Source organism: Ischnura elegans, chromosome 8 (assembly GCF_921293095.1).
Source record: "Ischnura elegans chromosome 8, ioIscEleg1.1, whole genome shotgun sequence".
Classification (NCBI taxonomy): domain Eukaryota; kingdom Metazoa; phylum Arthropoda; class Insecta; order Odonata; family Coenagrionidae; genus Ischnura; species Ischnura elegans.
In genome coordinates this window covers 91,781,799-91,803,704 of record NC_060253.1, presented here as the reverse complement: position 1 = coordinate 91,803,704, position 21,906 = coordinate 91,781,799, and the positions used below count along the sequence as shown (strand labels likewise).

General features: G+C 37.6%; 1 protein-coding gene across 2 annotated transcripts in view; it reads right to left on the bottom strand.

The window, feature by feature from the left end:
- The window catches only part of LOC124163485 (sarcoplasmic calcium-binding protein 1), a 230,755-nt gene that overhangs the window by 40,517 nt on the left and 168,332 nt on the right, over positions 1 to 21,906 (bottom strand). For both annotated transcript variants that reach the window (XM_046540427.1, XM_046540426.1), the window contains one exon: positions 6,495 to 6,594. In XM_046540427.1, the coding sequence (XP_046396383.1) occupies positions 6,495 to 6,546 (52 nt within the window). In that variant the 5' untranslated portion in view covers positions 6,547 to 6,594. The remainder of the gene's footprint in view (positions 1 to 6,494; positions 6,595 to 21,906) is intronic.

The following is a 21,906-nucleotide window of genomic DNA, read 5'->3' as shown; positions in this document are numbered from 1 at the left end:
ATTTCAGAGGAAGTAGCGAATATATGCTTCCAATGGATCTCTGATTTCTATTTTACAATTTTGGTACCCATGGATTTGAAATTTTCTTGTCTTTTGGGATTTTAAGAGATCCGTCTCAAATCGTGACAAGGCGTGGTTCGATTGAATGTTGCCGGCCTTTTAATGCAAACAAATTTTTGGCTTTGAGAGTTAGGAAAATTTCATTGTTAGATATGAGTTTGTCTGCTTATCGGATTTATCTATCGGCATGAGGACTTTGTTTACTAAAAACTACTTATGTAAACGTTTAAAATTCAATATCTCTGCAAACACAATCCATCGAAGGTCCATTAACCTTTAACCTATTTGTACTATTCATTGCGCACGTGCTTGTCTTAAGACCCAAAACAAACTCCTTCGTGTAAAATCGGCATCAATTTAGTCGGTCAAAGGTATATCTTTTAACGTTTTAGATTAAAATCTCCTGATTATTTTTTGAGAAATTATGTGAAATAAACGAAGAGGACTTGTAGGACATTGGGCTAGGTTTCTGGGACGCGTGCATGGAGACGCCTTATCGATCAGCTTTCGTGTGCTCACAATGCCATTCACTTCGTTTTCCCTTTCAGCGCCGGCCTTGACTGCAACTGTGTGGCGTTCCTTTGCGAAATGAAAGCTCTTTCTCTCTTGTCATTTCGTACAGTGCCATCTCACCGCCTCCTCTATTCATCACGAGTAAACCACTACCTCCTCTCTGGAGGCACGATTTTTTGAGGTGCTCTACCGTGCTTAGCGTTTGATCCGGGAGAGTCATTTTATTAGAAAATACCACAAAACTGCTGCCGTGTAATACATAGGTCACTAAGAAACGCCTGCAAAATGCAATTTTGAGGTAAGGATATGCTTAATAAATGAAAAGTGCAAAGAGCTGTAATCATTATAAATGATTAAATCGTAGTTGTTAAGAAGGAAATCAGAATGATCTCTTTCAGCGACGTCAGAATTTTGTAAAATGAAATAATATAACTTAATTCTTCGTTTAAAATTTCGCGTGTACTCGTCATGGTGGTTAACTCATGCTGCCGTGTAATCTATAGGTCACTAAGAAGCGCCTGCAAAATGCAATTTTGAGGTAAGGATATGCTTAATAAATAAAAGGTGCAAAGAGCTGTAATCATTATAAATGATTGAATCGTAGTCGTTAAGAAGGAAATCAGAATGATCCCTTTCAGAGGCGTCAGAATTTTGTAAAATGAAATAATATAGCTAAATTCTTCGTTTAAAATTTCGTGTGTACTCGTCATGGTGGTTAAATCTTTTTGGGCTATGTCGCTTCGTCAATGTTTTTGTAATGCCAACGTTTTAAGACCAATGCTGGTCGCTTTTTCAAGGGAATCTGATGAAGCTGGGTGGTGGGAGTCAGTTATTGGATGGTTTTTATGGATTACGTGTTGCCATGGGCTTATTACGAGCTTTTTTTAGGGCGTTGCCACTGTGAAGATTATTCCTCAAATAAAATTTTATCAAAGTTTTCAGCGATGCCCGACTTCGTTATTGCCATGGTACCCTAGGCGTAAAAAAATTAAGGATAACTTATTAAAAATGGTAATGAGTCACTGAAACGGTCCAGGTCACCGAAATCGAGTTTTGCTGTTTAGATTTTATGGAGAATAGGTTTGCTGTTTCCCTATCACGGAATTTGGAAAAAAAAATATGTTTAAAAAAGTTACCGCATCCGCAATTCATTTTTGATCCTGAATTTTTGCGAGACTCCATTTTTGGTTTGCGTAATGGAGTTTACTTTTCCTCTGCGAAGTAATAAATGCGATCAAGAAATACTTTGGATTCTGGATATAAAGAAATGCAAATAAAGCAAGAGAGATGCGAATAATTCTGGCCGGTAAAGAAAGGCAATGGAGAAAGGTGAAAATTGGTGTTCAGCGTATTCATAGCATTACCAAAAATACTAGGTTACAGTTAAAACTTGCACTTACGGTTAGATTCTTTCTTGTTTTTTTCCTCTGTATCGGAAGTCTTGAAGAGTTATTTTACACTCCGATTTACCGTAAAAAGTATGGCTTACCGGTTCCCTCGATAGCTAAGAGGGCGAGCGCTCAATATCATCTGCACGTGAAGATTAAGACGAGAAAGGCGAGGAAGCTGGGGTGCTTCTTTAGTATCTTGGGGGGGAGAACAATGTCTTCCCTCCATCGCCGCGCGCTGGAACTCGCCATGTTATTTTTCATTAGGGCCAGGCCTCTTGTGGAATGACTCCCTTCCCTTGTATGGACCTTCGAGGATGTATTCTTCGACCTCACTCTATATCTCGCGTTCATAAGGAACGTGAAGGAGTTGGGATGAGAGAATTGGGCCGAAGATGGGAGTATACATATGTATACGTCATCTTTTTCACGTTCCCTCACGTCTTAGCGTCATGGTCCCGTAATCAAGCCGTTTTTTTACGTTTTTTTTTCTCAATCTCCTTGGGTCTAGTAGTCACCCGGATCTCATATATGACCTCGGTTTTGGCCGTAATCTTCAATCAACAATTTCATAGTCACCATGTCCTATACGCCATATTCTGCCTTTAGTCTGTGCTCCCTATATCAGCTCGTATCTTTGCCTTCACGTTAATGAGTATTTTTGCAAATATGTGAAAATACCTTTAAATAAGTGACACGGGAAAAAATCAATAATAATTATTTCCTTTGTCTTCCATATCACTTTTTAATTTACGTAAAACAGCTTTGCCGATTTTTAAGCTGAAGAAGTGAGTAAAACGAATGAATGACGTAGTAGGCGGGTTTAGGGGCGGGGAGAGGGGCACGGATTGACATGTTCCCCCTCAGACGCTTAAATTATAGACGAGATTTTCAATTCAAATATTAATACATGTTATATTTTAATATAAAATTTATTGATGTTCACATATTAATAACTTTTATATTAATTTTTAAGAGTGTATTTTGTAGAGTAATTGTTGCATGTAGATTTTTTTCATCATAAACATGAGAATACCGTTTGGCTGTCAGACCCTAATCTCCCCCAGAAAAAATCCTGGATCCACCTTTGAATGGCGTCATCCTTTTTCCCATTTTCCCACGTCTTTGTGCCTTAGACTCGTAAACTAAGCCGCTATGCAAGGATTTTTTCCCACTTTAGAAGTCACCCGGATCTCATACGTGACCTCGGTTTCGGCAGTAATCTTCAATCATCAATTTCATAGTCACCATTTCATATACATCATCTTTTGCCTTCAGTTTGTGATCCCTATATCAGCTCGTAACTTTGCGTCAAATGGATGTGTCCTGCACTAATCAAATTTCCGTTACACCTTTCTACTTGGGTCAACAAAATGTGGCATAACCCGCAAAAAATTGACGCAGCAAAATTTAATAACATTCATTCCATTTTCTTCCATTTCACCCAATGATTTACGTAAAACCGCCTAGCTGATTTTTTTAGCTGGAAAAGTCAGCAAAGGATCTATGAAAAATTATTTTTGAAATAATTTCCGCGTTCAGTCATGTCCAAAATCATTATTAGTTTAGCAAGGTTTCAAAAAATGCTGTCAGTTCACCAAAGCTAACATATTTTCTGAATTTTGCCTGTCTAATATTGAGTTTTATCATTACTGAAAGCGGGAATTAGTTCAACAATGTAGTGAAATGTAAAGCAACTTTATAATTTCACATAAATTTAATACTATACGACCTATTTTTCGACTTGACAGGTCATCATCCAAGTTGAAAACTATGTCGTACAGTATTTTTATGAGGAGTTGCAAAGTTATTTAATTTTATTTACATAAAGCCCATTCCATGAAGTCACGCGCAAGACAGTGAATTAGGTCAGCCAATGGCGTAACTATAGGGGATGAGGGGATAGTTCCCCCCCAATCCTTAAAAAAATAAAAAAAAAATAATTAAAAACTGTCTATTTCTGATATAAGATAACTGTATCTGCTTAAAGTTACATTTTAAGTGCCAAAATTTTCCAGGCATGTCACTTTTCAAAAATTTTCCCGGAATCCCCGTTGCCACGGGGAGAGGGTTCCCCTCCCATGCTCCTCCTACCCCCCCCCCCCAAAGCATATTCCTAGTTACGCCACTGAGGTCAGCAATAATTTTTCATTAATGCTTTGCTCCCTTCTCCAGCTTTAATATCTGCAAGACTGTTTTAAATTAATTTTTGTTTTTGTTTGTTGATATTGATATATATATTTTTGTTATGTAATTTGTTAAATCATAGTGCGACATGAAAGACAATCTAATACAAATTCAACCCACACCACATAGAGACGTATCTTTGACGTAGGCGATCGAAGTCCCCAACTCTATCTCCCATCAACCCCTCTCATTTTCGCCTCTCGGCTCCTTTCATGGCGGTCATCTTCACCACCAGACCCTCACCGTCCACTCATCTCAAGTTGCCCTCTTCTCCCTTTCATTATCTCCCTCAAGAGTTCAAAAAAAACGCTCTCCGTTTCCACGACGTCCTTTTAGCGCAGCTTCCATTGTTTCTTTCCCACTAACCTCTCACTAACCTTCATTGTTGCCTTCTTTTCCCATTCCCCAAGCTCGCTCTTTTGTTCGTCTTTTTTTCTCATTTATTTCGTCCGTTGCACCTTTATCCTCGTGCCTTGAGTTTTCTTTTTATCACCCGTTCCTTTTATAAATATCTTTTGCGTTGTTCTCCCGTCGATAGCTTTTTTCTCACATAGACAGTGGCTTTACCCTCCTAAATCTTTGCCTGAGCGGTCGCCCCGCCGCTGTAATCGGAAAGCGTACTCGAGGGGGTTTCTCTTTCTGCGATGCCGTACTTTTTGAACTGCTTCACGCTGACCTCAACCGGATTTGGGCTTGCTTGAGGACGTACAGCTGTGGTGGCAAAAATAAAAGAAGACTAAAGAAATTTCTGGATCGCCTTGCGGAATGAAATCAGGTTAATGTGCCAGAAAATAGTGAAATGAGATATAATGTTATCCCCTCAGCGGTTTATTAACGTTATTGTGAGGAATGCTCCTTAGAAAAAAAAAAATTAGGAACATGAGGGAAGAACTTTAAAATTTGCACAAGTCTTGCGTAACGGAAACTATCCGTAGAGTAGGTACCCCTAAGCCAAAATAAAGCAATGAAAATTATACTATCTCAGATCCAAATTTCTTTTTTTTTGCGGATTTTTGGCAAACTCCGGCTATTAATGTCTCTAGATAGTTTTTATTATTTTTTGAGGACACGCTTGACGTATGTATCTCTCAAATCTAATAAAAACGTAGTGCCTATGTTCATTAAATTATTCAATTTTCTGTGAAATCTATTTGATAGTAGCCAGAAAATTAATTAATTTCGAGATTTCGAAGTTTAATTTGGAGTGAATAGCTATGAATATAATCTTTGTTTCAAAATTTGATTCTGTTAGCTGAGATGCACGAATTGCACAGTCACTATTAAGTGATTAGTTGCTACCTTATTGGTCATGTTGATTGCTCTTTTAGATTTATTTAGACACAGGGAGCGTAATAGCGCCTTTTTTTTTAGTGGGAAAAAATCTTTTTCAAGTGGAATGACCTCTTCCCCTTTTTTATTGTGCTTCTTCTTTTTTTCATTCATAAACTCTTTCTCGGACGCTCGTTTAGTCCTTTTGTCATTCTTTAAAGTATCCCTTAAACCGCTTGAAATAGCTGCTTTTCCTCCGACTCATTTTATGAGCTTCACTTTTTGGATACAATAGGGACAGGTCTGACTTCCAGGGCTTAGTTATGACTTGTGAAACCGTAGATTAGCTTTGTGGTGGAGATTTATGATTTTTATTCTGAGTTGTAATTTTCCTCATTCGAATAAATATCCTCATCATGGCTGTTAACAATTTACAATGTATTATAGAGCGTAGAGATGTTTTGACTAAATTTTTCATACAAATATTATTGATTTCATCCATAGCTGATTTTACTGTTGAACTTTTGGACTTTTTTTCAGTTTGAGAACCTGGTTAAAATAATTTGGTATGCTAGAATTATTTCTTATTAGTTTGATTTATTAAAGAGTCATGTCATAGCTCCGTAGACCTTATGAGGCTAAGAAATATAATGGTTTTCGAAGGTTTTGTAATGGTCGTTTTATCTTTCTGTTCAATTTTTTTCTTTTAATGCTATGCCTTATTAATATGCCTTATTAATGCCTGGTTAGTTCCACATCGAAACATTTCATATCATCTGCCCTACGGTGTACATAATATACAATCTTTAAAAGATATGACTTGAGTTTGCGATGAATTGGATGATCATGACCTCTTTTAAATAAAAAATTTGCTTTGTGTACAATCAACCGCGGATGTTAACGTATTGTTGTCTGCCAGCGACTGGGGTTCCTTCGTTCCGACGAAAATGATTTTTTATCGAACAGTTTTTTAAGGAAATACTTACTTTATATATTAAATAAGTTACTATGTTTGAAAGTTGTAGGGTAAAATATTCATTAGGAAGTCGTAATACTTCAATGTGGAGTTTTACTTACCATACAAGTAACGGACCACGAACTTGACCCTGTTGTCCCAGCTGTAGGCCATTTTTGGTTTGCTTAATGGAGTTTACTTCTACTGTGCGAGGTAATGGGCCTGCAAAGAAATGAAATGGAGAAAGGTTAAACCTGGTGATCAGCATATTCATTGCACAAAAAAGTACTAGGTTATAGATAAAAATAGCTCATATGAATAGATTTTTCCCTATTTGTTCCCCTTCAATGGCAAGTTAGTGGTTGCCTAAATTGCCTTACCAATTTTTTGCTCGCGTTGGAATAACAGGTTTCACTTTTTATTTATCTCAATTCACCATTTTGATTGAGTGAAATAATTCCCCAACGTAAAATTTGGCGGGACGTACTCTCTCATGGAAGAGTGGGGAATTTTTCACACAACTGCTTCACGGCCGCAGAACGTTTAATAACCGAATTAACCTTTTTAATAGTATTCATTGGCGGGGGCTTAAAAAGAACCTGCCAACTCCTTGTGGATGTTCTTTATATCGCGCAAAACCTTTTAAAATGTCATTTAAACGATCGATCGCGAGGAACCAGAATGGCGTTTAAAGAAACCCTGATTTTTCTGGCATTAGAATTTCGAGTGAAACGAAGTGGAATTTTTCTAAAGAGTATGTGTGATCCTTTGGCATTAAGCTTAAAATTAGATACTATTCTAGATTGCAGAACCATTGGAGTTATCATGAAAGAACCATGATTTGAATGACGTGATTAAACGGCAACGCAGACGCTACATGGTTCCTTTAATGTGTATCACGACTTGTTCCTTGTTAGTTTTACCTGTACCCAAATAGCACGCAAAAGAGGGGTGTTTGATTTTTCATGCTGTATGATGGTGATCAATCACCATCATACAGCATGCAACTGGACTCCCACGTGCACACCACACGGTCCAAAAAACGTCACGCATACTAAAAAACTATGCTACCATATGCTGTTATGAATAATATTAAAATTCAGAAACATGCAATAAGTTTTAAGTTAGAAGGCTTCACTACAAAGTCATCTAATCTATTTACGAGTTCTATTGCTGCCGTTATAATCTCTTGTTGATCGTAAAAAAAGACACTTCTGTAGAGATACTCCGAATGTAATTTATGATGAACTGTTTACTTAAATAAGTTTTAATATAAAAATTTTGTTTGAAAAACCGTTTCATTCATTTTTGATTGGAGGTTATGTGTGAACTTTTGAAGACGAAATTTAATCCCTATTGGCCGGGATTCGTGTGTTATTCGGAAAAAATGTTTTCCAAATTGGTGGTCTTTGTGTTGGTATGAAGGAGTCAAGGGAAGTCGCTACCGTGAAGGATAGTGGTTTCGTTCGGCTGCTATCCGCCCACATCACTGAAATCTGGCCTTAAAAGCTTAAAAGCGTGCGGTGGCTCTATACCTGTTGCATGCTTTGACTTCCACGGGGAAAGGATTGCCGGTGAAAGTGGGAAAAGGTGGAGCAGAGAGCAAGGGTTGCTTTGGCCCGCCTGTGGTAATGGGCCGGGAAAAGGGGCAGCGTTCGGGATGAATCTTTATCTCCTTCCCAAATCCCCGCTTAATTAATCGCCTTCCTCGCGTGGATGCTATTCTTTAGTTAGGGCTTTCTTCAGAAATAATTATTTTACAATAAATCCTCCCTAAAACATCGCTTTAGTGGTAGGATCTTTTGCGTTAACCGTTATCAAGAGTTTACATTTATGCTTATAGGCTTAAAATTTTGTTGGCTTGCTGTTTAATTTTGTCTTGCAGTTCTACATGGCAATACTGTTTTTTTCTTTGGAGATTTCACTTTTTAAAAATAATTGCATATTCCAGAATCAATTTGAAGATCTTTCTTGAGACCCGTAAATATTTCCCAGTCCTCCGAAAAAGATTTTTTTAAGCATTTGTATTTCTTTCAGCTGGCTTTGTTGACAATTTTTTCGAGCTAAAGTTCTGTATGAATATAATTATTTTCTTTGAATTCCTTAAAAAAGTAATTAACTTATCTTGAATTATATCGACAACATTGCTCGAGATCCAAAATCTGTGATGGAGTGACCGTGGCCATGTAACTATTTAAGTTTAATACATCGTAGGTTTTATCTGTGAATAATATTCATAGCCTCGGTGGCGGCGGGGTAACGTTCTCGCCTGCCAAACAAGAGGTCGCGGGTTCGAGTCCCGCCTGGGTAGGTTTCCCCGGTCCAGGGCATGGCCGTTTGTGTACGTTTACATGTTACATTTGTTGAACACCCCGGTGTAAAATGGCCAATAAGAGCTGTATCCGGTGGTTTGAGAATAAAATAAAAAAAATAAAATAAAATCTTCGTGGCATTGGCTCACGGTAACCAATGCTTCGATGAAAAATTCCCTCATCATCGTCAAGCTCAAGACTGACTGAGTCTGACTGACTCCGTAAGTCAGTCTTTGCCCTGAAGACAATGAGGGCGTTTCTCATAGAAACGTTCGCCTAACACAGCCTTAATCTTTGCCCAACATATTTCATCATTTAAGTTTGCTTTCTCGTTGAAATCAAACAGACGTTAGCGAAGAAAACAATATTGTTGAGACCGATTGCGTAGAAGTTTTTTTTAACCCTGTGACCGTGCCTAGAAAACTTGCGCGAACGACTTTGTGGGGTATCTAATGTGCCCCATTTATAATTCGTAAATTATATATTTTCTTTTAGTCTTTCCTGTAACACCATGGCTCTTTTTTATGATATAACGTCTTGTTTTAAATAATTTATAAATACATTGTAGGAAACATATTACATTGAGTTTTTGCGAAATGGCAGTAATATTCATATTTTGCTACGGTGTAACTGTACATTGGCTAACATGCTATGAAAAAATAAGCACAAAAGGTGCAATTTTGTAGAATATTCGCGTTATTGAAGTTTTGATATAATAAAATTCATTGAATTCAACTTTTATCCCTAAGCTCTTATAAAAAATAAGTTTTTTTTCTTCCCGCCAACAGCTGTGCGGGTTAACTCAGTTACCCCACCAATAAAAACTGTATTTTTCGAAAACAATTTTAATGTAAAAAAATCATTCGTTGCCTAAATAACGACTAAGTGGTTGAGCTCAAACAAAAAGAAATATATTACATTTAAGGGACATACATTATAAAGGGACAAAATAAAAAATATACAACAGTAACATAGTTTGGGGTAACTACGTTACACCGCACAGTCACGGAAGGGTTAAACTCGAAGGATGACCGTGTGGAGCCATCTTAAGAACTGAAGCGTAGCTAGAGAGGGTAATCGAGCTACCCAATTGATTCATCTCTTTTCCTATTCTTCCTCTCCAGCTTGTTTTCGTCTTCTTCGCTCCCTTATATCTTCTTTCTTTCTCAGTTCCTAATTTCCTCTCTTGACTCAGGCTCTCGTTAATATTTAAGGCTCCCTTTGCTCAATATTTTAAGGCGAAAGTGGAAAGAGAGAGACGGAGGACGAATTGATTTTTATTATCCAGCGGGGAGTATCTTGGTGGTCCCTTGGTTGGCGTTTTAATAATCGTCATTGATTTCAGCCTCGTCGTGTCTTCTTCATTCCTCTACTCCATATTCATCTTAATTCTCCCTTTTCCACCCAAACTGCGACGCATTACTCACCCAGTGATCCTTGCTACTCTATTGTAAAGTCGTGGAGCATTTTAGTTTGAATTTCAGCAATTTATCTTACTAGATTAACAATAAACCTTGCCCTTATGATGAGGTATTTCCCTGTTTTTTTTCTATTTATGGCAAATTATTACTTGCCTAAGTTGCTTTACTAAACCTTAAGAAATATTTCCGTCATTGTAATTCTCCTGATTCCAGATATCGAGTATGCCTCATACATTGAAAATTCTTTTTTAAGTACTAAATTAGAGTTCAGAAATTAGTTGAAAGGGTATAAATAAATGAAAAAATGTACAATTTTAGCGTAATTTCCGCGCTTAAACTACTATTAATGGGTTAGAGTGCATTTAATTATCTCATTTTATCTTGTATATAAAAACAATTTAGTTCATTAAGACTACGTAAAATTAGAGCAGCGAAGAATATGTATTGCATCCATTCACCTATAGGCTAAGTGGATGCGTGGAATTTTAGGCACAGGAAATGTTTTCATTTAGGTGACCGCTCAGAAACTAAAGTTCTCCAGAACATTAAAATACGCATAAGTTGCATAGTATTATTGGAAAAACAGTCAGATGGTGTCAATCGTGTGGAGAATTTCTATTTATACGCAATTTGAGAGCAAAAATCGAGGCGCCGAGAGGCCGTCTTTTGGATAATTCATATAGAATAGCCTTTTAATAGTTTTTAGCCCTTTCTTTGCCCTCTGAATTCGAAATTGTTCTCTTACCTATAAAATATTAATTGCAAACTCTATAATTAGGTTTTTGTTCGCTGAATGCAAGTTTAATAACCCATGTAGCAAAATGTTGGAAAAAATTCAAACTGACTGCTGTTTGGACCGGTGAGGGAAAGTTCACATCGAGGTAGCCCAAGTAGGAGATAGACTTCCTCAAATGACCCACCAATTATTTTTATTATTTCTCATAGGAAATCACGTCTATAGAATACTTTATTTTTATTTTTTGTATAAAAAACATTGAAATTCGGGTATTAGTTACCGAGTCTCGAATAGAATTCTATGGCTCGACGATGCATGAAAAGAGACCCCTCGTTTTCCGGTGGAATCTTCTTAACGAGTCAGTCGAAATACATGGAGGAAATCATGGTGAGAGGTCACAAGCCCAGGAAAATGAGAGGAAAAGATTGGAGGGCGTGGTAGGGGGAAGAGAGAACGATGCATAATGTATTCCCTGCGAGGGATAAGGACGAAACGACGAAAAAAAGAGGTTGTAAAGCTTTGAAGGAGAAGAAAAATGGTGGAGAGAAGAAAAAATAATGAAAAAGGAAAGAGGAAACAAGAAAAAATGTAGGTAAGGGAAGGAACCTTGGATTTTTAAAAGGAATATTGATATACCTTCGTCTGCCTTTAAAAGAGTTTCATAAACGCTTATAATAAGTCTCCGGATGGCCAAATATTCTCGAAAGTGTTTCACGATTGTACCTTAAAAAAAAACCTACTTGGGGTAAGATCAAGGTTTATGAAAGATCTTTATCCCCGCTTTATCGCAGGAATCGAAGTCCAAGGGAGGCAAGCCAAAACGACGCGTCGTTCACAGAAGGAGGGCCTGTTTAAACGCCCTATCGAAAGCGTATTGAGGCACTATTAAGGCTGGTTAGCAATTATTTTCAATACGCCTTTCTAGCACACTTCAATAAAGCGACATTGGGACGTCAAAAGTGAGGAAAAAAAGTGCCATTACACGCTAACTCTAGTATCAAACCATCTCTCGTTAAAAAAATGAAATATAAAATTTGATGATAATTAGAAAGTAAAAGAAACAAAATTCTTGTGAAAAATTACCCACGAAGCAGAAAATTATTGATCGAGAAAAAGTAAATTTTTTAAGAAAAAATATGGAATTGCATATAAACGAATCGTAAAATTACCGGTATGAAAGCATTTTCAAATGATTTATGTTTTTTTCCTGAAGGAAAGCATCTATATGACTCCTTAATGTGTGTTTCATGCGCGTAAGAAATTTTGTGCATGTAAATCCGCTCAAATGTCGCTAATATGAAAAACTGTTAGTTTTATCCAGGTTATGAAATAGAGTTTGGAGATGATTAACGTATCGAGGCATAGGTCTGACAATGATGTGCAACATTTTTTGTCAACATTTCGGTGTATATGTGAAGTCTTCTTCGGGGCTATAATTGATAATGGTTACATTAAATTGGTACATGAAGGCATGAAAGATTATTACAATGTTTTTTACAGTAAAAAACCTAAAAAGAATTCAAGTGTACATAATGGAAAAGAATGGAGAAGAATTTTGACGTACATTATTTACACATATTTGTTTATTGATTGTAACTGGGCTGGTACAGCATTATCAATAATATAATTTAAGTAATTTGTGAGTAGATTTTAATGAAATAAGAATAGGATTGGGAAGAGAAAGAATACGCTAAGAGTTGGAGGACGAATAAGCGAAGAAAAATAGGTGAGGAGGTATTCTGCATAAGTCGATGAGGGAGTGAGTTGAAGGAGGTTCTCTTAGGATCCTTGAAGAGTTCTCCGGGCCCTGGGCGAGGGAAACCCCCACCCTTCCCCGTTTGGGATACCCTTTTTATGCTATAAGACGGTCACAATCCTCCGTTCTAAATATAGCCCACTCATCCACCCTGGTCGTCCCCAGGGGGGCACCGATAATGTACTATACCGGGCGATACGGGCGTAAAAAAGTGAACGTGAAGCACGGGCGAAATATGTAAAAATAACACTGCTTTCCGGAGGCGGGGTGTTTAAGTGCGGATTGTGGCCTGGGGAGATAGGGAGGCGACACACTCGTGCTTTCCGTCGAGGTTGAGGATTCAAAAGTACGAATACCACCCTCGTCTAAAATCGTTTCCGGCTTGGCTTGGCGGATGTTCGATATTATTTATTATTAAAGTATTCTACCGATTAACCCTCTCAGTCGAAGGACAAGGACATGAAGGAACAGGGGTTAGGTGGATGAGGGGACTTCTTTGTCTCAACCTCGCCCGAATAAAGGCATTTTATTATTATTATTATGTCTACCATCTTAATGTATTGTTGTCGGGTTGATTAACTTTTATTAAAAAAACGCAAGCGATTCATGTGAATCGTGCTTCTTTATGATGCTGCTGTCTGTTACGAAGCAGTGAATTAATTGCAATGACGATATTTCACTTAGCCAAACAGTGAAAAATTCATTCGTCGATGTGATGTATACAGTGCACCAGGACCGAAGAGGTCAAGATAGGTTTCCATGGAGTACTTACGCAGAATTCTAGAAGCCTCCCCTTCCCCCTTCAATTCACAATATGGCCCACTCCCTTTCATTACCTATAAAAACCCTATTCTTTTCCTTCCTCTCCCTCGTTTACCTAACATTCTTCTCTCTAACACTGTTTTCAACATCTCCTCCCCGCTAAGTACTCGCTCCATCCATGCCTTCTGTCTCCTCCGTATCTCATCGAAAAGCTGCCTCTGCTCACCCACCATGTTCAGAACTTCGTATTTCCTCTTCCTCTATGTCAATTTCACCTTCTCCATTCTTCTCCATACCCACATCTCGAAAGCCTCCAATCTTCTCTCGTGTCCATCGATATATCCATGATAAAAAACTACAAAGGGTAATTTCCACATCTTAATTCAAAACTCAACTACCGACCATGGTTTTAGCACCTTATGTCATTTTCAAATCTTGATTCAACATGTTTAACCATTTCAAACCATGCTTTCAACGTATTATGCCATTTTTAAACTTTGAAAATGGCATAACATGTTGAAACCATGGTCGGTAGTTGAGTGTGAATTACAGCGTGGAAATTACCATTTGTTGTTTTATCATGGATATGGCCACCCTCGTTGGCAAAAAAATTTTCTCCCTCAGTTTCACTAGTTTCTTTCCGCGAACGTTTTCTGTGAATGCGCGGAGCTGGGTAGTTTTTATAATGGATGGAATATCTCAGTATTTGATTTGATGCTTTGTTTTGCCGGTGTAATACAAATAACTTAGGATCAAAGGAGTTACCTGCAAGTTGGAGGTAAATCCCCCAATTTTAAATGGAAAATTGGAAAGAAAATGGTAATGTCAGGAGGGGGAAGATATAGTTCAAGTTACCCACAATTGGCACGTGCCGGAAATTCAATTTTTAGCAGAGTTGATTTACCACGCTGATAAATTCATTTTATTTGATCGTATTAGGTTGTCGGTATTTAGAGGATTAAATACTGAGAGATTTACCTGCATCAAGCCTGGGCTTCAAACAATGTGATGGATAAATAAAAGTTTTATGAGCTGGTAATACCATCATGTGTCGGATTTCTATCAGATTGTTGACCGTCAAGATGGTTCAAGATTATAGATGTATTGAGCCGACAGGGATATATTTATAAGACGTTTTATTTCAGTTTTTGTATCCCTTGAGGACTTTTACCTGTTTGAAATTGTTAATGTGCAAGAATTTTTTCATCTAATCCTGTAATGCTATTAGGGGGTATAAGCGTCTTTCTAAACAATTGTCAATTTTTGACAATTGAGTCTTTCTTGACAATTATTGCTTCGATAAAACCTCACATTTGTTATTTGTCGTGATGCAAGGAATGAGAGCCGATAGGAATAGCAAGAGCCGATATCCAAGGAAAGAGAGAGATGCTTTATCCGACAAGTAGCTTGTATTTAGGTAGTCCTATTTGAACAGTATTTGAATAATACTCATCGCGGGGTCATCATCAATTTTTATTGATTCATGGAAAAAGTGAAAAGATAATGGCAACGACAGGAGGGGTAGGAGTAGTTCAAGTTGCGTATTACAAACATGTATTGGAAATTAAATTTTCAGCGTAGTTGATTTGCCTCGATGATTATTTCATTTGCTTTGATCGTAGTTGGTACGTTGATATTTACATATTGCGGAGGACAGCTTGGGTCTATTTTTCCTCTAGTAAGGGTGGGGAAATACGGGTGGAAAGAAACCCAGAAATGGCAAAAGCTTGCTTATAACGAAATGCGGCAAACGGGATGGCATAACGTCTCATCTGACGGGCGGAGTAATGTACAGGAAGTACTCTCCAAAAAGCTCTCAAGCAGGCATCGGTCAGTCTCTCAAAAATCTCCAACACCGCCGGTATATCAACCAGGCCCTACCCGGTGAGAAGCCAAAACTCAAGCCTCCCCACCAACCCTTTTCCTAATTGATTTAATTACATTTACTTTCAGTGAAATGTTTTTGCTTTTGGCAAATAAAAAAATAAAACTTTGTTAAGTTCACCAGAATATTTCAATTACATCTAAAGCTGTACCTGAAGATGTAACTATGTTATGAATCCCGGGTCGTGTCTATTCAAATATACAAGTGAACCTAGCAAAGTTTTATTCTTTTATTTTTCATAACGGAGAGGTTTCACATAGTTAAGCCTGAAGTTATCAGTTATGTTATTGTTTGTGTTTTAGTTTATAAAAGTACAGTACGTTAAATACATGTTATATTCTTACATTTCCGTTTTTGTGTATGTTTTAGCTTCTGTGGTTTATTTCTTCATTATGTGGTTCATTTCTCTATTACTTTCGAATCGCTTTTACGGTTACAATCCATTTACGGTGCATGCATCTTGGTGTTAAGCGACATTATTGATCCATTTCTCTTAACCAGCCTTTAAACTAGTCTACTCACCCCCTCTAATTCGTTGATTATATCTATCGCTTTCGCTACTCAACTCATGCCCACGCCCTTCTCATACGATGATGATGATAACATCCGATTATTCGCTCTCCAAATCTCTCATATTAACATCTGACGCGCTGTGATCTCCGCAAATCTCCGCACCGTCCTTTCACTCGTAAGTTCCCGTTTTAGCACCTATACATTAATTAAAAAAGTTGGCCCGTGGGGTTGGTGATAATTGAGGATTCCATCATTCACCTATGTGGCCAAATAGTTCTTCCCAAACATTAACTTTATTGTTCGATTGTTATGAACTTAAGTCCCAAAATCAACTATAATCTCAAGAATCACGATGCTCTTTACCCAAGGGTGCTATTGATGCATTGGCATTCTATTTCTTCTCGACCTAATTCTGTCGTATTTTTTTACATTGCGTTTCTTTTCCCCTCTGCGTATATTTCATTTTGGTATCGAGGAGAGGTGATTTGAGAGTAGAATAAGGATATAAAGACACTTTTTTCTCCTCAGTTTTGTGTTTGTCAGAAAAATTCTCATAAGGTATACTGCTGCAGCATGTAAGTAGCTAAAACATCAGCCAATGTTCGGTCAATGATAACGGTTTCGCTTGATTGCAGTTCGATATAAATACATGACTTATTTTTATTGAAGTCGTTGAAGTAGTTATGAATCAAAGTCTGTCGGAACTGAATCCATATGGATATACTCTTTCATTTATAAGATTTATTCAGTTATTATGAATGAAATACTATGTCAAAACTTTTGAGGCATTTGGAATTATACGATTACAATTTTATTCTTCTCATATTTAATTTTTGGAGCTATAAATAGATAAGATATTTCTTCAACCTAGATTTTTTATCCTTTGTCTGAGTACCAAACTACTCTTTCTCACAAATTCTGCCTTGATTTATTGTCATTTTCTTGTTTTTATCCTCAAAGGCTTCGTAACCTTGCATACTCTTCAGGAGTATTTTCCTAAGGCTGCGGTTTTATGTCGTTGTTTTGCTTGGGGAATGGTATTGCATTTTGCAGAGATAATACGAGAAACTGACACAAATTTTAAATGTTTTTCTTGTTTTACTTGGGCTTTCGTCGTGTAATTTAGTGTTTTTAGGGGGAGCATATCTTTTAAATTACGTTATTTAAAATACTCCTAATGTTTCGAATTTAAATCTACCACTGTTTTTCCTTTCTTTTCGCCATATAAGAATCAGTATATGCCTTAAATCTCGTCTAGGCGATTAATATTATTTGAGTCTAACCATGAGTATTTCTCGGACTTTACTTTAGTCCATTACTGAAATATTTTTATTTTTGACTCTTATTTTCGCTTGTAAGTGGTTCATTCAGAAGAAGCTATTGGGTCAGAATGATGAACATTCCCTGTATTTTTAAAAATTATTCTTATTTTTTCAACTGTAGGTCACAATTAATATTAGATACGCATACTTTTATGAAGTCTGCTCTTGTTATTCCAAAGATGCCAAAAATATAGGTACCGACTTTAAAATGCTTTTCTTATTTAAATTTAAACGAAATTAATGCTCCATTTAATGATCGAACTCTCTTCTCCGGTAGCCGACCCAGCTCAGCATTTCTTAGCTATTCTTTTTCCAATCACTGGAGGCTAAAAGAGAGAAGGATATTAAATCAATTAAAAGCTAAAGAGGAAGATAAAATGAGGTCAACCGTTTGATATGCAGAAGAAAAAGGCTCAATCAGACATACAGACATGTATTTCCCTATCAAAAAATCTTAACCTATTATAATTATGATGAGCCATGAGTGTTGCGAAATATATTGGGAAAATACACCTTTCAGATAATTTTCTCGGAAGAGGATTTTCCATTTTTGATCTGGGAAACAAAACGTCTTGTCCACGGAAATTTTCGCCGCCATTTCCCGGCGAAAGCCTCAGGTTTTGCTATATTTAACGCCGGACCCGGAAAAAACGATCAAAATCACCATCGAGACTCGAGCTGTTTTCAAAAATATACCGAGAGAGAGTCGGAGGAACCGAAGCCCGCGAGATTGAATTATATGTTCCATGGGAAAAGTTTATTTTTCGACATCGGGACATCGAACGTGTCAACCGCGAGGTTGCGGTCCGTCCCTCTTTTGTTCCTTTATTTTCGAAAAGGCCCGGCGACGCTCGAATTCGCAACACTCCTCCCACCCCCAACGTCCTGGTTACTCACGCATTCCATTTTAGCCACCCTCTGGCTTTCTTCTCGGGGAACTGAACTTGTGAGGCTGGGAGTTGGCCTCGGAGTAAGGCCCGGGGAAGAGTCTTTTCCAAATGGTCTTTACTAAGAGGTTTGTTACGTCCTACTAAGGTCTTAAAACGGATCCACTTCGAAATGATGTAGTCGTTACTCCTACAAAAATTCCGATATATGTCGTTCCCACTTCCTTATTTTGCTGTACCAGGTGTTTTTGAAATAAACTTGCGTATGCAAGTGTTTTAATTTATATTTGTACAATTCGGTGGATAAACACAGATGGCACGATAACCTTATTTTTTTCCTATCAGAGAAATGAATACGACTTAGTATAATGCATCATTCTTTTTTCGACATTATCGATCAAGCTTTCGGCTTGTAGAATAACTGTCAAGGTTTTGTTAATGAATAAATAAGTATAATATAGAGTCGATATGAAAAAAATTGACTGACCATTCTAAATTGCATTAATTTCTATCGAATCTAAGTAAACCTTATCGCCATTTTATTAAATATAGGTGACATTTTTTGTACTTGCATTGAAATAATTTCAATAGCCAACAAGAACTACGAAAAGGAATCCATTTCTCTTCTGAAGACATTTTTCCTTATAACCTCTGCAGGAATACAGAAAAACCTCCATTCTGTTGAAACTTCAAAACCTACATTTTATTCTTCAAGAGCAATTTAATTTCATAAAAATGTGTCTGAAAATAAGGATGAATTACGTAGATGGAATTATTTCTATGCAATAATTAAGAATGCTTCATTTAAGTTGAATCAACCGCACGTAATTACTGTAGCAAAATATACTCCTTCTCATGACCCCTGAACCTAATTGTGGTGATTGTTGTCTGAAAAATTAATCTTTGCTAGAACCGAGGTCTGTTAAAAGACTTCTGTACGAATGTCTCGGCGAGCTCGCTTTGAAGGTCTTTAGTGCGAGACCGGGACGGATAAACGAGCGCGTAAACAGGACGCAACGGCCAAATATTCATTTACTCCTCTCGCGACCACAGCTCTGTCAGAGAAACCTCTCCACTCTTCCATCTTTGCTTCCTGTCCTCGGAACTCCTCACCGTTTCCGCGTCCCGGTTAATACTTTTTTACGACGACCCGGAACGACTATTTTAGCAGCCTTAGCCGCTTGCATTCCCTATGCCTCGTCTTCCCTTCTCCCCGGCCATTTTCCTACCCTTTGTCCTTTCCCGCTTTGCCTTGTGGCAGGCTTCTTTCTGATTTTCGTCGGATTTACTCGCGGACAAACATCTCATCACCGATTGCATCACTTTCTGCGAACTTTTTCGTGCCTGATGAGTGTGAAGCCTTAATTCTTTGGGCATTATTAGAGAGGAGTGGAGTGAAAACTAATTAATTTTGTTGGATCCCTTGATACTTTTGCCAAGCGAATTTTATTTTATCTTTCATAGCTGCTTCTAAATGTTATCTTTGTTTTCCCCGTATCATAATTTGATTGTGAATATCCAGGTTACATCATCTCCGGTTGGGCACCAAAAATCCATCATTGCTCGGTCCTTCCTTATTTGCGGGATATTAACAACCCATCATGAAAGAGACCATCAATTGTGACGTTGAGAAACTATACAATTCAGGATAAACTAGTTAAATTTTTTTTCAGAGTTGGATGACCCCATTGTGTCTCATCAATGATTATGAATTTCACGGAAGTTAGCTCTTTTGCAAAGATTCATTATCCTATGTTTCTTTGCAATTTGCAATTCGAAGGACAATTCGGAATTTGAATCCATAAAATTTACGTCGTTTTAAGTCCACGACCTTGAAAATTTTAAATCATTTTATTTAAAAAGATAAGGTGAATCATACAGTCGTAGCATCAAAACCTAAAATATGATGTAAGAGCTTTGGAAATTTTCTTTTATTTTGACATGAGTGGTACAAAAATTTCCAGAAAATTTATGCAGTTATGCAGGCAATTATATTTTTGAATTTTGTGAGCATAATTCTTGTTATTCATAATTTTTCGAGCTACTTCTTTGCCAACTTCCTTTAGATTTTCACTGTAATAATGTTTTTTGCATTATTTTCAATTCCGTCCGTTTATTTATTTTTATTTGATCGAATTCCAAATTATTTACGTTCATATTTTAGGCTTCCTTTTATTTTTGCTTCTACTCCTCGTCGGCAGCACTAACCCGTAACTTGGTTGGTATAGGTGAGGGTACATCTCATACCAAACTAACCCAGAGGTATATGAAATTTACACATTTAGGGGGAGGTGATCATTTCCTTTCCCTTGACCACATCTCATTTGTTTGGGGTTTTCAAAAAGATTCACCTTGTATTTCAACCTGGGATCTTACGTAGCGCTCCACCACCTAGGCCACTACTCTCTTCCCCAATATCCCCAATGGCCCATAATTGGAGAGAATGCTTGCAAGGTCATCAACAACCTCTCTCTTCCTTCCCCTTACCTAAGCAACCCTTAGTATTTCCGTCTCCCCCGCGTCCAACTCTCATCCCCGCCACATTCTCCCGCCACTGCCTCCCTTAACTCCCCTCCCAAACCCCCACCACCATCCTCAACTCCCCTAACCGCTGTAGCGGAGACTCCCCGTGAATTTCGCGGCATCTCCCTCGCGGAGCTCAGGCACTGCTGTTGCTCTCACGGCCAGGCAAGCAGGGAGGAGTCGCTCTCCACACTACATGTTTTTCCCGGAAGGCCTCTAAAAGCGGTCGCCAAGGGGCTCTCTTTCTCTCCCTTCTCTGTTTTGTCATCCGGCGGGACCCGCGCTTGAGGGGGTTGGGGGAGGCGAGGAAAGGGCCAGGCAGTGGAAAATAGTTAAGCGGGGAAGAGATGGAGATATAGAGGAGGAAGGACTTATAAACAAGCGATTGGATGAGGCCCAAAGTCACCTGGGAGATGTATTTCCATTTGTCAAAAAGGGAAGTAGGGATGCCGATTGCCCGTCTCGAAGACGTTGTTTTTCCCTTCGCGAATTTTGCGTGTTCTGCCTTTACACGGTGCGAGGAAGATGCCATATGAGGGTTTAAGTAGAAGCATCACTCTCCTTCGATCGGTCGTATTTTGTCTTTTTTCGCGACGGATCGCTTATTGAAAACTCGCGTCACTATCACGAAATTATAGTCGTGCGTATATGATAAGCCTTTCTCAACTGTTACTCCTCTCTCGAAAATAAAAAAATACATTCACGTGAGAGAGTAATGAGGTTGAATTAATTTAAAAGTTTAATATTAAATTCAATTAATTTAAAAAACTTAAATTTAAGACACAGGCTAACATGAAGAGAGTGAGTTAGTTTTGTATGCCCTGAAAATTTTGTGATGAGTTTTAATCCATTAGTTTTAATTCGACACAGAGACAGATTGTTGGCGGTTTACCGAAAAACGAAGAAAATAATTTTAAAACATGCTCTTCTAGTTGCACATCTTTATATCGTTGGGAAAAAGAATTGAATTTTTGGAGCAATGTTTCTAATAAATCATTTTATTTGAGAACTCATATTTTAATTGGGGTTTCATGCTGAAATCTTTTGCCAATTTTATGGATTTTACTCGAAAATTCCTGTAATCTCTTATGAAGTTTCTTCCAGAATCGTGTAACATTGAGTAGGCAGCAGATGCTAAGCAAATGCCCTTTGGACAAAAAATTATGTTTGTGTCCTCCCAAATCAAAATTACGCATAAATGTGGAGTATACTTTCATGCTTTCTATTTATTATACTGACGATCATATTGTATTTTTTAATTACTCTATTTTTTCAATTTTATTTTTAATGTTTTCAATTTATTTAACAATAACTTTTAATTTTGCACCAATTTTTTAATTGAAAGAGTATTAGAGATGATTTAGCACGTGCTTTTGCTTCTTTATTGATATTAATTATCTTGTTTACCCGTCTAAAG